At 35.1% G+C, this 15615-nt stretch overlaps 1 protein-coding gene across 1 annotated transcript in view; it reads left to right on the top strand.

Annotated features, from left to right (window-relative positions):
* AGPS (alkylglycerone phosphate synthase) overlaps nt 1-15615 on the top strand; it is a 159557-nt gene that overhangs the window by 79377 nt on the left and 64565 nt on the right. Inside the window, exon 10 of the mRNA XM_010382432.2 lies at nt 914-1022. Within this exon, the coding sequence (XP_010380734.2) occupies nt 914-1022 (109 nt within the window). The remainder of the gene's footprint in view (nt 1-913; nt 1023-15615) is intronic.

Below are 15615 nucleotides of genomic sequence, written 5' to 3'. Positions count from 1 at the left end.
CAAATTGCCCTATAAAAATTTTATACCAATTGACATTCTCACTAACACTATGAGAATCTTTGTATTTTACTGGACGTTTTATTTATGTTTTTGTATTTTGTCAATTGCTAGTGAATATAAACTTTTAAAGGGTCCTCGTTGGCAATTTTTATTTTGTATTTTGTGAATTACTTATTGATGTTCTCTGCTCATTTCTTTCAATAATAAATAGACTGTTGTTATTTATCTGTCCAAAATTCATTCTAAAAATATATTGGATTTTTACCTAACCACTTCTGATTCCGATCTCAGGAACTATTTTTAGAGTGATCCTCCTTCCCCAGTATACTTCCTTTCTCATTTGTATGATGAGTCACACATCTCTTTCCTTCTCTTAAAACTCAGTCATTGCTTCTGCTGCTTCATCCCAGTTTTGACCTGATCTTAGTTAATATTTAATTATTTTCATTGTTTTCTACTAAGTGGGATTGAAGGTGGGGATAAAGCAAGAATAATTCTTTTTTCTTAGAATTCTAATTGTCTAGTATTCATGCCTGACATGAATAATATGCTTCATCAAGATTATGATTATTGCTTAGTTTTTGAGTCCTTTAGTTCTGTGCCATATGGATAACCCCAAATTTGGTTTAAATAAATGTGTTATTCTATTGTTCTTAAGATAATGAATATCCCTAAAACAATTTAAATCAAGAGATGTACAATCTTAGAATGGTTTTTACCTCTTTTAAGGTTATATACAAATTTAACTTTAGTCTAAAAATTACTAAAAGATACTAGAATTCTTAAAAACATCACAATTTATTAACCCAATACTTTAAAAGTAGGTTTTACACAAATATATATGAATGTCTGTACATAGACACACATTCACTAACAGATGTCTAGAATTTACATCGTGTATTGTATTAAACAGGTGGTTCATATAAAAATGGTAACACCTAGAGGTATAATAGAAAAAAGCTGTCAAGGACCTCGTATGTCAACAGGCCCTGATATCCATCACTTCATCATGGGATCTGAAGGTAAATATAACTGTAAATTTATTAAGAAAAAATACGGGTTAGTCATGCAGTTTTGTGAAAATCTTTATATTGTGGCATCAGATCTTTGAAAGACATGTTTTGTATGTTTAAGGAGTTTTTAAAATTTTTATTTTAAGACTATAAAGTTTTATTAGAACATCTGATTAAATTTCCTCTTACATTATGCTTTTTTATGTTTCTAGAGACAGCTTGATCTTTTAATTTTTATTTCAGAATTTTTAATGAGTTTCAGGAAAAGTGGTCATTAGGATTTAAAATGGTTTATTTTGACATTTTGTATTATAGTATTCTTAAATCTTGTCAGAATTATCGGGGGAAAGGATTGATAAAGCATTATCTTATTGTCTTGTCTTTCTATAATTATGTCTTTTATAAAGTTAATTACTATTTGATTTTTAGAAGTAGAATTTAAAATTCTGCTGGTTCACGTATATTTTAAACTTCTGTTGATCTTTTAATTTTTCACTACACAAATAGTATCATTTGCTTGGTTACTTAATGCTGGGTAGATTTGAATGTAGTTCATCTCATCTAAAATATTTAAGTCCTGTGCAGATCTGGAAAGAAGTAACCTTAAAATAATTATTATGTAGGCATGGTGAATTGTATGGATAAAGTAAACATGGGCTTATTTTTCAATTTTTAGAGTGGGAGAGGGACATTCCTTATATTCAGAGAAATAAGTTAAAAATAAGCAAGTATTTCTAGATTAACAGAGCTCATTACTCACTTCAGAAGGTGGTCCAAGCTGCAGAAGATATATTTTGGTAACATTTAGCCATATTCATAAATAAAAAAGCAGGTACAATAAATTAAGATGTTAGGCTTAAATTCTAATCTTTGACAGTAACATCAAAGAGGGAAAAATATAATGAACTATGTTTCTTAGTGATGTAATACAGATCAGTTGTTTGGCTGATGACCAGTAGTATAGCTTAGATGTTTTTCATGGTAACCAGTGACAGACCTTTGTCAAGATATCTCACCAGTTTACTCAGTTTATTCCTTTTCTGATCAGCATACTCTTCTATGAAAAAACAAAACTATATTTGTAATAAGAAAAATAATATTCAATTCATTTAAAATAATGTAGTTACCTAATATTATTCTGGGACTTCTTATACTAATGCATCATCTACAAATTAGAAGAAATAACTTTTTGCCATCAGAAGTCAAGTTGAATAACAAAAATAGGTATTAAAACTCATAATTGTTCATTACATTATTGATATTTACATAGTTAGACTCAACTCTATAAATATAAATAATTTTTTTTCAAATAGCCACATTATACTTTTTTTTTTTCTCCCATCAGTCAGCCTTTTAAAAATTCTAGTTGCTAGATATTATGCTGGGACATTTGAGACGGATAATAACAGACAGTTATACAACAGCATGACAAATTAAATGATCAAGTAAAATGCAGAAGAAATGTAGACAAGATGAAGTTGATAGGTGCTTACAAAGGCTTCCCCAGAGAGGCCATACCTAAAGTGGTCTTTGAGGTTGATAAGAAGAAAATAATTCCAGGTCAAGTTGAGGGAAGACAGAAGAGGGGAGTTGCCCTGCAGAATGACCATCATATTGGTGGGCTTAGAAATGAGAAAGGAAGCTGGGCGCGGTGGCTCAAGCCTGTAATCCCAGCACTTTGGGAGGCTGAGACGGGCGGATCACGAGGTCAGGAGATCGAGACCATCCTGGCTAACACGGTGAAACCCCGTCTCTACTAAAAATACAAAAAACTAGCCGGGCGAGGTGGCGGGCGCCTGTAGTCCCAGCTACTCCGGAGGCTGAAGCAGGAGAATGGCGTAAACCCGGGAGGCAGAGCTTGCAGTGAGCTGAGATCCGGCCACTGCACTCCAGCCCGGGCGACAGAGCAAGACTCCGTCTCAAAAAAAAAAAAAAGAAAAGGAAAAAAAAAAAAAAAAAGAAATGAGAAAGGGCCGTGTCTGCCTCATTACGAGGCTGCCGGTTTTTTAGTATGACTGGAATTTAAGGTTTAATTGTGGAGTAGAACAGGCAGTAGGTCTAGGGGCAGAATGATAAGGGCTACAGGGTAGCTGGAGAGATAATTTGGTCTTTTCATGCCTTTTAAAATGGTTTGAACTTTTATCTAAAAGACTGGGCTACCTCCGTAGGTAGTCACTAACTATGAATTTAAGGAAGGGACAAACTTACTATAATAAAGTAAGCAAAGAACTGTTAAGACTGGGCTGGGCGTGGTGGCTTACACCTGTAATCCCAGCACTTTGTGAGGCTGAGGCGGGTGGATCACTTGAGGTCAGGAATTCAAGACCAACCCGACCAACATGTTGAAATCCCATCTCTACTAAAAATACAAAAATTAGCCGGGTGTGGTGGCACATATATGTAATCCCAGCTACTCGGGCTGCGAAAGCACAAGAATCGCTTGAAGCAGGGAGGCAGAGATTACAGATTGCAGTGAGCCGAGATTGTGCCACTGCATTCCAGCCTGGGTGATGGAGTGAGACTTTGTCTCAAAAAAAAAAAAAGAAAGAAAGAAATATAAGAAGAGATATGGTTTATTTAAAATTTATGAGACTAAATTACTGTAGTTAAAGGAGATTTTATTACAAAGTACATGCAACATAGCATACTGATATAAGAGCATGAACCATGAAGTCTAGATTTCCATCCTGATCTAGATTTCCATCCTGATCTAGATTTCCATCCTGATTCTACTACTTATATGTCCATGTCTTTGTATAAGTTAGATAATTTTCAGTGCCCAATGTCCTCAGCCATAAAATGGGAGTAATAAAATTATTCATCTTCATAAATGTGTTATAAGGATTAAGTGAGATTATGCTGAACAATTTAGTGTAGTAAATACTATTGTGGCTGCCTATTATTTTGATATCAGTGATCATCTGATCCCTAATTCCCATTTCAGTTTGTGAATACAGAGTTATTTTAATATAGGCCAGGAGACAGCATGATTGAAATAGTAAATTTATATGAAATCATATTCTTAAATAAAATATATTTTATCTGCTATTTTGACCTACCTGTATAATAACCTCCTGCCTTAAATGTGAATCATAAACTTTTTCTTGAGCTTTAAAAAAATTTCTTTTACTTCAGTTAAATCATTTGATGACAACCTTGAAAGTATTACTCTCCAAAACCTATTTTCTCCATCCCACTAAGTTCTATATGTGATTAACCATATTAAGTTTAATGCATTTGTCTTGTTTTGTTTTATGAATATTTCATAATGATTTTTTTCAACAAGTAGCTTTCTCCTATTTTAGATGCTATAACATGAGCAGTATAATGAAAAATATAATAAATATTCAAGCATTTGAAATGCTTTCCATTCGGTTTCTATATATGGTATTTACTATATATGGATATGTCCTTCTATTTGAAAAACAAAGTACATTTTTGCTTTTTAACCCATGACTCACCATTTTTTTAGTCTTTGTCTACAGTTAAGGAGATTAAATACTCAATGTCAGTTCTTTTTTAAAGTTTCACTAGTTATTCTTTGCTTAAATGAGGATCATCCTTTGGTAGGTTCCTCAGGAAAGGCACATCAGGAATATATATTCCCTGGTTTTCTGTGGCTATGATACTTGAAGGACAGCTTGAGTGGGTATACCTTTTGGTCATTAATTTCTTTAAGTTTCTTGAAAATGCTGTTTCCACTGTTACTTCGATTTTATACACTATTTTAAAGAAATATGATACCTGTTTAATTTTCTTAGTAGACTAATTTTCTCTTTTTGCCTGGAGGCCTTGAGGATTTTTTTTCTTGATTGCTGAAGTCTAATACTTTTGCAACTTAGAGTTGATAGGCCTGGGTTATTTTGCTTCAGTACCCAGTGGACCCTTTCTATTTGTAGATTCAGGTCTTCTTTTATTTCTGTAGTTTTTTTGGATTGTAGTGTTAAATATTAGGATTGTGTTGGTTTTTTTTTTTTTCCATTGTTTCTGTTATCATCCTCAGGGATATTGATTATACATATGTTTGACTTTCTTTGCTAGTTTTCCATTTCAGTCACTTTTTCTCTGACCCTTTTTCTCTGACTTCTTAATTTTCATTCTCTTGATTATTTTTGTTTTTTTTTTCAATGCCCTTTATTAAGTTTTAATTTGAATCTATTTTGTATTCTCCTTTGGGTAGTTTATAACATAGCCTTTACTTTTTATGTGCCTTTTTTTGGTTCTGTTTCTTTCCTCAGTTTAGTCAGCTCTTGTTTCATTTCTTGTTGTTGGTTTTTGTTTGTATTTCTGATTCAAGGTATTTTTTCATATCCCTGATTGCTTGATTGACTATATTTAATTCATGTTGTGTTACAGCTTTCTTCAGGATCATGGTTGGTTTTAGGGTCGAGACTTTTCACCAATAGTAATGTTTTTATTGGCATTTTCTGACTTTTGTAGTTGTTTTGTTTACAGATCTGGTCTGCCTTTTTCTAGTCCTATTGGTTACTTGGAAAAGGCTCCTATTTTGAGAGTGTTCTTTCCTGACACTTCTACCCTCTGCTATACTATTTGTTTATAAATGGTGGTGTTTTTAATGAAGGAAGAGTTGGCATGTCTTGTTTCTCTTTCATTTCTATAGGGTCTTTAGTTTCTCTTTATTACTTTATTCTTTCTCTTTACTGGCTTGTCTGCAAGGAGTCCACATGCTTTTACATGTGCACACATGTGCACATCTTGCTTCTCCAAGGCAGCCATTTCTGGTTCCTCCCATTTTCAAACTTCTTCCCGTAGCCGGGGGTATGGACTACCAAGTCCTGTATAATATTTTAGCATTATTGTTGCACTTTTGTTTTCTGGGAGTAATTTTGACTATACTTCCTCCAGTTCCTCTGTTACTCTCTACTTTTTGTGTGTAGTCTTTTAATAAGACTCCTTTTATTTACTTTTCATCCTTATAAGCTTATAGCAGCTGGAAGACTACAGGTAATCTGTTGAAATTTTTTCTTTTTATCTCTACTTAAAGGTAATTTGAAAGTTGCAGTGTTTTTTGTTTCCTTGTATGCTGAAGATCTAGGTCCTGTGTAGCTTTGTTTTCCTTGTTGATTTTTATATTTTGAGGAGTTGAAGAAAATAGAGGGAGAGAAAAGATTCATAATCAAATGCCTGCTGTTCTTTTTTTTTTTTTTTTTTTTTTTTTTTTTTTGAGGCGAAGTCTCGCTCTGTCGCCCGGACTGGAGTGCAGTGGCCGGATCTCAGCTCACTGCAAGCTCCGCCTGCCTCAGCCTCCCGAGGAGCTGGGACTACAGGCGCCCGCCACCTCGCCCGGCTAGTTTTTGTATTTTTTTTTAGTAGAGATGGGGTTTCACCGTGTTAGCCAGGATGGTCTCGATCTCCTGACCTCGTGATCCGCCCGTCTTGGCCTCCCAAAGTGCTGGGATTACAGGCTTGAGCCACCACGCCCGGCCATGCCTGCTGTTCTTAATCCTTAAGTCCTGAGAATATATTTCAAATTATGAGAGTTACTTCAAGCAAATACTTGCATTTTATATCAAATGGCATTTGAAGCCTTCAGTTTTCTTTGAGAACAAACATATTTGAAAATTATAAAACAGAAAATTCTTAAATTTATTGACACTATTTTTTTTGTAAGCAGAATGGAAAGTGAATGACATACAAGCCTCTCTGATGTCACATTGCCATGGAGTTATTTGGAAACAATTATATAAAGTGAATATAAAATACTGGCATAACATACATATAATTAAGTAATAAATAATTTAAGTAGTTTTGTATCACTCTATTGAGATAATATTCCCAGAACAAAAGAATCAATAACTACATTAAAACTCCACAGAAATGGGCCTTTTGATGCAGTGAATTTGGAATATCCATTTGTGATTGGCTGAGTTTGAACAAAAGTCAGAATGGAAGCTGCCCCTGTCAAACTGCATTTGGGACCTGGATGGATTTTTATCTTACACTGGGACCATGCAGAATTCCTAGCTGGTTTGTTGCACAGACTCACCTCGATCATTTCATTAACCTTGCAATAATGCAATGTCTCATTTTATACTACTAAGTTTTAAAAGTCTCATTTATAGATTTATGGTGAGTTTCACTTTTAGATTGCCTACAGTATATATATGAAGCAATATACAGAAATTTAAGTCATGATACCTTCTTACTAGTACCTTAGAATTTTGATGTAGAGTGAGAATTTTAAAGGTTTGTTAATATAACAGTATATACATTTAAGAATAAACTTTTTGAATAAGTAATAACTTGTACATTTATAAAATTCGGATATGTAGAAACATGGGAAATTCAAAAGTTACTCAAGAATGTTATAGGGAAAAATTTGCCTCCTATCCCTGTCTTTCAGGCATCTTCCCTGTCCAGAGTCAACACTATTGCTACATATAACTGATGCAGGATTTTTGCTCCTTAGCTCAGCTAAAATCTTGTTGTATGACTAGGAAAAAATTAGCCATGCAGACACGTTGAAAGGTGAGGAGAGCAGAAGTTATTTAAAAAAAGCTCTCAGCAAAAAAAGGGGTTCCGCCAACGGGCTCCCACCTCACAGATCAAATACCAGGCCACCACATGCACAAGCTGAAGAGCCCAGGCTTCTTCCCCCTGCACAAGACACACATTCCTGGTGGCTACACCCCACTCTCCCAGTGCACAGGTGGTCCTTCAGTCCACTGGGGGCATGCCCAGACAAGGCCTTGGGTAAGTTCCCTCATCTGCACAAAAGCATTTGATGTAAACACTTGTGGAGCAGATTAGAGATTCTCTGGGACCCTCCCTTATCTGCCTCCTATATCTATCATAACCTTGTATGTATATATTTTTTAAAAAACAAATGGGAGTTTACTACTCTTTGCTCATCACATTTAGAGCCAGTTCATTCTTTTTGATAGCTGCATGATATTCCATTCATTGAACATGCCCTGATGTATTTAACCAAACTCCTGTTGGTTGGCATTTAAGTGGTATTCAGTTTTGTCTTTGGGTTATATTTAGATTATAATGCTGTGATTCAAAGAAATATTCTCAAATGTCTTCATTTCTTAGAACTTAGGAAATACTTCACCAAAAGCTTAGAACTTGGAGTTTGCTTTTGAATAGAAATGTTTTCCTGGTTAAAGTCAGAGTTTATATTCACCTTCTTTAATGAATTTCAATCTTTCATTCAAATCTGAGTTTTGAGTTTGATCAAGTGGTTATTAAAGTTTTCCATAGTCTGTGGACAGATTAGAGCAAATAGAAGAGATGATTAATGCCTTTAGGAATTTCTGCCTGACAGATTTCCAATTTATTGGTAACAAGAACTAACTGTGAACATGAGATGTTAATTCCAAGATACCAGGAATTTCTAGAAGTGTTGAGAAGAGTGGAAAGAATGACCGACAATCTTAGTGACATTGTCAGTATAGTGGAAGGAAATTAGCAAATTAAAATGATACTACTTGTCTTGGTGAGAAAGAGTAAGTATGGTAGATAATTCTGTGTTACTGGATAAGACAGCATAGTACTAATAGGTAACCTGTCAACCCTTTGCCTCTTCTGACAGTTTTAGAAGTTCACCTCAAAAAGAAACTATCTTTTAGCTATCACCATTCCTCCCTCCAGCTCCCCAGCAATCCTACCCCAAGCTCTAAGCAACTACTGATCTTCTTTTGATTTCTATAGATTTGTCTGTTCTGGAAGTTACACAGAAATGGAATTATATAATATGTAATCTTATGACTGGCTTCTTTCACTTACCACATTTTAAAGATTCAACAGTTGTAGCATGTATTAGTACTTCATTCCTTTTTTTTATGACTGAATAATATTCCACCGCATGCATATTCCACATTCTGTTACTCCATTCATTACTGAGATTGTTTCCACATTTTGGCTGTTATGAATTGTGCTGCATTAAACATTTGTGTACAAACTTTTGTGTGACATATTTTTATTTTGGGGGGATTTATAGCCTAGGAGTGGAGTTGCTGGCCATATAAGTCATAACCCTATGTTTCACCATTTGAAGAATAGCCAGACTGTTTTTTAGCATGGTTGCACCATTTTACAATCCCACAAGCAGTAAAAAATGACTGTCCCATTTTCTCCACATCCTTGGCAACGCTGACTTTTAACCTCTTTTAAATAGTAGCCATTACAGTAGGGATGAAGTGGGGTCTCATTGTGATTTTGATTTTTGTTTCTAGATGACTAATTATGGTGAGCATCTTTTCATGTGTTTATTGGCCATTTGTATATTTTGTCAGCAGAATGTCTACTCAGATTCTTTGGCCATTTTAAAATTATTTGTCTTTATTACATAATTGTAAGAAGTCTGTGTTCTAGATATAAGTCTTTGTCAGATAAATGGTTTGCAAATATTTCCTCTCATCAGTTTCTTGATGGTGTCTTTTGAAGTGCAAAAACTTGAAATTTTGGCAAAGTCAAATTATCTATTTTTTCCTTTAGTTGCTTGTGTATTTGTTGTCATATCTGAGTATCGAATACCCAATTCAAGGTCATGAAGATTTACCCCTATGGCTTCTTCTCAGAGTTTTACAGTTTTAGTTCTTGTATTAGGTTTTTCATTCATTTTGAGTTAATTTTTGTATTTGGTGTGAGGTGTAAGGATCCAACTTCATTCTTTTGTGTGTAGATGTACATTTGTTCCTTCATCATTTTGGAAAGACTGTTCTTTCCCCCTCTGAATGGCCATGGCACTTTTGGTAAAGTCAGCATGGTTATTTCTGGATTCTTCATTTTTTTTTCCCATTGATTGCTAAGTCTGTCCTTATGCCAGTACCATATTGACTTGATTACTTTTGAGTTTTAGCACGTTTTAAAAGTCAGGAAGTCTGAGTCCTTCTTTGTTGTTCTTTTTTGATATTGTCTTGGCTGTTCTGGGTCTCTTGCAATTCCATATGAATTAGAGAATTAGCTTGTCAGTTTCTACAATGAAGTCAGCTTGGATTCTAATGGAGTTTGCATTGAATCTGTAGGTCAGTTAGATCAATTTGGGGAGTAGTGGCATCTTAACAATGTTAAGTCTTCCAATCCATGAGTATGAGATATATTTTCAATTATTTAGATCTTTAATTTAACAGTGTTTCACAGTTTTCAAGGTGTAAGTTGGGCACATCTTTGTTTTATTCTTTTTGATGCTATTATAAATGGAATTTTTAAAATTTTCTTTTTGATTGTTCATTGCAAGTGTGTAGAAATACAGTTGATTCTTGTATCCTGCAACCTTGCTGAATTCTTTTTTTAAGTTCTGTTAGTGGATTCATTAGCATTTTCTATATGCAAGATCACATCATCTGTAGAGATAGATTTACTTCTTTTCCAATCTGGATACTGCTTCTTTCTCTTGCCTGGGCTAGAACATCCCATATAACATTAAATAGAAGTGGCAAGAGCAGAAATCTTTGTCTTATTCCTGATCTTAGGGGGAAAGCATCCAGGCTCTCCCCAGTAAGTATGATGTTAGATATGGGTTTTTCATAGATGACCTTAATCAGTTTGAGGAAGTTCTCTTCTTTTTCTAGTCTATTGAGTGTTTTGATCATAACAGATGTTGGATTTATCAAATGCGTATTCTTTATTGAGTTGCTAATATCATTTTTGTTTTTTGTTCTGCTGATATGTTTTATTACATGAATTGACTTTTGGATGTTAAACCATCCTTTCATTCCTGGGCTAAACTTGGTTATGGTATATAATTTTTTTTCTTGTTTTTTTTTGAGATGGAGTTTCACTCCTGTTGCCCAGGCTGGAGTGCAATGGCACAATCTCGGCTCACCGCAACCTCCATCTGCCAGGTTCAAGCAATTGTCCTGCCTCAGCCTCCTGAGTAGCTGGGATTACAGGCATGAGCCACCATGCCTGGCTAAGTTTGTATTTTTAGTAGAGATGGGGTTTCTCCAGGCTGGTCTCAAACTCCTGACCTGAGGTGATCCGCCTGCCTTGGCCTCCTAAAGTGCTGGGATTACAGGCATGAGCCACTGCGCCTGGCCTAATTATTTTTATATATTGTTAGATTTGGTTAATAATATTTTGTTTAGTATTTTGTTTTTTTGCACCCATCTTTATAACAGATTGATCTGTCATTTTCTTTTCTTGTGATGTTTTTGGTGGTTTTGAGACACTGGCTTCATAGAAGGAGTTGGAAAGTGTTTCCTCCTCTTCTACTTTGTGAAAGAGTTTGTAAAGAATTGCTATTAATTCTTTACAACCAATTGTAAAGTGCTTGGTGATGTTCAGTAGTGAAATCTTCTGGGCTTGGACTTTTCTTTGTGAGTATTTTTTGGATTACTAGTTGGAATTAATAATTCAGATTGTCTTCTTGAGTCAGTTTCAGTAGTTTGTGTCTTTCTAGAAATTTTCCTATTTTGTCTAAGTTATGTAATTTATTGCTATATAGTTGTTCATAGTGTTCCTTTATAATCCTTTTTATTTTTGTGAGATTACTAGTAATATCCCCTATTTTATTTCCAGTTCTAGTGATTTGTGTCCTTTCTCTTTTTTTCTCAGTCACTTTAGCTAAAGATTTGTTAATTTTATTGATCTTTTTGGAGAACTACGTTTTGGTTTCATTGATTTGCTATCCTTGATCTCATTAATTTCACCTCTAGGCCGGGCGTGGTGGCTCAAGCCTGTAATCCCAGCACTTTGGGAGGCCGAGACGGGCGGATCACGAGGTCAGGAGATCGAGACCATCCTGGCTAACACGGTGAAACCCCGTCTCTACTAAAAAATACAAAAATCTAGCCAGGCGAGGCGCCCAGCTCCTGGGGAAGCTGAGGCAGGAGAATGGCGTAAACCCGGGAGGCGGAGCTTGCAGTGAGCTGAGATCCGGCCACTGCACTCCAGCCCGGGCGACAGAGTGAGACTCCGTCTCAAAAAAAAATAAAAATAAAAAATAATTTCACCTCTAATCTCTAATAATTCCTTCTGTCTGCTTGCGTCAGATGTAGTTTGCTCTTCTTTTTCCAGTAGCTTAAGGTAGACGGTTAGGCTATTTGAGATTTACAAAAATGTATACAGACATTTACCCATCACAATTCTCTCTAGGTATTGCTTTATCTTATCTGATAAGTTTTGGTATATTGTATCTTCCTTTCCATTCTTCTCAAACTGTTTTCCAATTTTGATATTGATTTCTTCTTTGACTCGTTGATTATTTAGTAGTGTATTGTTTAATTTTCACATATTAGCTAGCTTTCCAATTTCTTTCTTATTAGTTTCTTATTTCATTCCATGGTGGCTTGAGAATGTACTTTGTATTTTTTCAGTCTTTGGAAATTTGTTCAAGTTTATTTTATGACCTCGCTAGCATGTAGTTTATCCTGGAGAATGTTCTGTGAGCACTTGAAATAAATGTACATTCTTCTGTTGTTGGGTGGAGTGTTCTATACTGTTAGGTCTAATTGGTTTATAGTGTAAAAGTCCTCTATTGCTTTCTTGGTCCTGTGCCTTGTTGTTATGTCCATTATTGAAAATGGGGCATTGACGTCTCAAACTGTTATTGTTGAATTATCTGTTTCTCCCTTCATTTCTGTCAGTTATTACTTCATATATTTTTATGCCTTGTTATTACGTGCATTCTGTTTATATTTGTTGTTTTGTCTTCCTTATGGCTTATCATTATAAAATGCCCCTCTTAATAGCTAGTAATATTTTGTTTCAGTCTGTTTTGTCTGATATTAGTATATAGTCACTCCAGCTTTCTTGTGGTTGCTGTTTGCAGTATATATATTTTTTCTTTCGATTTTCGTATCTCTGAATTTAAAGTGTAGATTCTGTAGATAGCAAATAGTTAGATCTTTTTAAAAAAACAGTCTCACTATCTCTGTCTGTTCTTCTGTTTAGTCCATTAACGTTTAATGTTGTTATTGGTACGGTCGGATTTATGTCTGCTTTATGTCTGCTTTTTTTTCCCCCCCTCTGTGGGTCTCATGTCTTTTTGTTTCTGTAGTTTGTGATTATTGCTTTCTTTTGCCTTAAGTGAGTATTTTCTAATGTAGCATTTTAATTTCCTTAGTGATGTTTTTCTGTATACTTTTTTGAGTTACCTCCTTAGTAACCTCTATAAATGTTACAAACCAACAATACATTGCTAACGTTACTACTATATATAATTGGCTTTCAAAGAAGCTGAAAGAAGAAAGGAGAGCAAGTACAGGTTGAGTATCCAAACATGAAAATCCAAAATCCAAAATGCTCCAAAATTTGAGACTTTTTGAGCACTGACTTGACACTCAAAGGAAATGCTCCGTGGAGCATTTTGGATTTTGGATTTTTGGATTTGGGATGCTCAGCTGGTAAGTAGAATGCGTATATTGCAAAATTCAAAAAATCTCAAATTGAAGACACATCTGGTCCTAAGCATTTCAGGTAAGGGATACTCAACATTTCTAGACATAGAACTTTTTTTTATATTACCCATTTTGTTTATCCTTTGTGCTTCTCTTCATTTGTTCCTGTGGGTTTACATTACCATCTGTAATCATATCCTTAGCCCAATAGAGCTTTACTTTCACTTGCTTCTTTTGTGCTAGTATTGGCACATATATCACATTTGTATATGTTATAGATCCAAAAATACATCATATATGTATTGTTTCATACCAGTGCTTTTTAAATCAGATGTGAGAAGGAGAAGAAATATGCATTAATACTATCTTTTGTAATTAGGTAAAATAGAAGAAGACTCAAAAGTGCTCTTTTTTTGTATATGTTAATTTGAATTACTGTTTGGGGTCACCTGCTTTTAGTTTGAAGAACTTCCTTTAATATTTATTGTAAGCCTGTTTTCCAGCAATGAAGTCCTCTCAGCTTTTGTTTACCTGGGAATGTCTTTATTTTGTTTTCATTTTTGAAAGATAACTGCTGGATGTTGACACATTTTTCCCCCTTTCAGCATTTTGAATATATTATCCCACCACTGTCTGACTTTCATTGTTTCTGCTCATAAGTCAGCTGTTAACTTTATGAGTTTTCTCTTGTAATTGATGAGTCATTTTTCTCTTGCTGTTTCAAGGTTTTTCTCTTGCCTTTGACTTTTAGCATTCCTGCTATGATGTGTCTGTCTGTGGATATCTTTGTATTGCTCCTTTGAGCAATTTGTTGAGCTCCCTTGATGTATAGATTATTGGTTTTTAATAAATTTAGGAAGTTTTCAGCCATTCTTTCTTTGAATAATTTTTTCTGCTCCTTTCTCTGCTTTTCTTCCACTATTCCCGTTGCACATAAATTGGTGTGCTTAGTGGTTTCCTGCATTTCTCTGAGGCACCATCCATTGTTCTCTCTGTTCTTCATATTGCATAATCTCTATACATCTCTCTTCAAGTTTTATATTCATTCTTTTGCCAGAGACCATCTGTTGTTAAGCCCTTCTAGTGAATTGTTCATTTCAATTATTTTGCTTTTCAACTCCAGAATTTCCATTTGATTCATCTTAATAGTTTATCTTCATTTATAATCTTTAATGATGTGACATTATCATCAGAATAATCCAGAATAATCCAATCAAAATCAGACACTTTAGAAGGGATAGTTCTGGAGGTTAGTGTTTGGGATTTTTTGGGGGAGCACAAGAGTGGTCCTCCCGAGCATCGTCTCGTAGGCAAACTAGATGGGCTGCATTTTAAGCTGTATCTCTAGTGAATCTACCTGTGTCTTCTCAGTTACCTTTTTACCGCATCATTCACTGTTTTTGAGAATGTCCTTGTACTTGGACTTCACCATGCTCTGTTGCAAATAAAGTCATTTACATTGGAAAGAGATTAGCAGCTGTCTGTCTTATGGCCTGTTTCTCTCCCCAGAGAGAATCTCTGAACCATGGCTCAGGAGTTAGGGGTGGGGACAATGGCATGTTTCTATCTGAGTAACACCTCTGCTTTAGGAGCTGAATGCTGGGAGAAAGTGGGGTAGGAAATTAGGTTATCTAGGTTTGCTTCTCCTGGCAAGAAAGCAGCCCTTTATGAGCCAGGGCAAGGGCATTGGGACCCCAGTTTTAGTGTGCTACCCTCAAGGTAGAGCTTTTGTCCCACCAGTTGGGGCCTGGAGCTACAGGGGAGCACTACCTCCCAGCTGCACTCACCTGGAACTTAGCCTTGGGAAAAGGTAGCTGGGGTCAGAGTATATTACATGGAATAGGATCAATTTTTTTTCTGAAATTAAGAAAGTCTTTACATAGATATTCAAGAGAAAGGAAAATATGTGTCCACATAAAAACTAGTACATATATGTTCATTGCAGCATTACTAATAGTAGCCAAAAAGTAGAACTCCATATGTTCATCAACTGATAAAGAGATAAACAAAATGAGTTATACTATACAATGGAATAATATTTGGGAATTAAAAAGTAATGAAATATTAATACGTGCTATAGCATGGATGAACCTTGAAAACATTTTGGTAAGTAAAATAAACCAGTCACAAGGCCAGATATTATGAGATTCCTTTTACGTGAAATGTCCAGAATAGGCAAGTCTGTTGTATAGATAGAAAATAGATTTGTGGTTGCCTATGGCTAGAGTGTGGGAGTGGAAATGGAGAGGGTTTGTTTAGTGGATATGGTTTCTTTTTGGGGATGATGAAAATGT

This window comes from Rhinopithecus roxellana, chromosome 14, assembly GCF_007565055.1.
Source record: "Rhinopithecus roxellana isolate Shanxi Qingling chromosome 14, ASM756505v1, whole genome shotgun sequence".
In the NCBI taxonomy this organism is placed as follows: Eukaryota; Metazoa; Chordata; class Mammalia; order Primates; family Cercopithecidae; genus Rhinopithecus; species Rhinopithecus roxellana.
The sequence above is the reverse complement of the archived record's forward strand: the minus strand, read 5'-3'. Positions and strand labels throughout refer to the sequence as shown.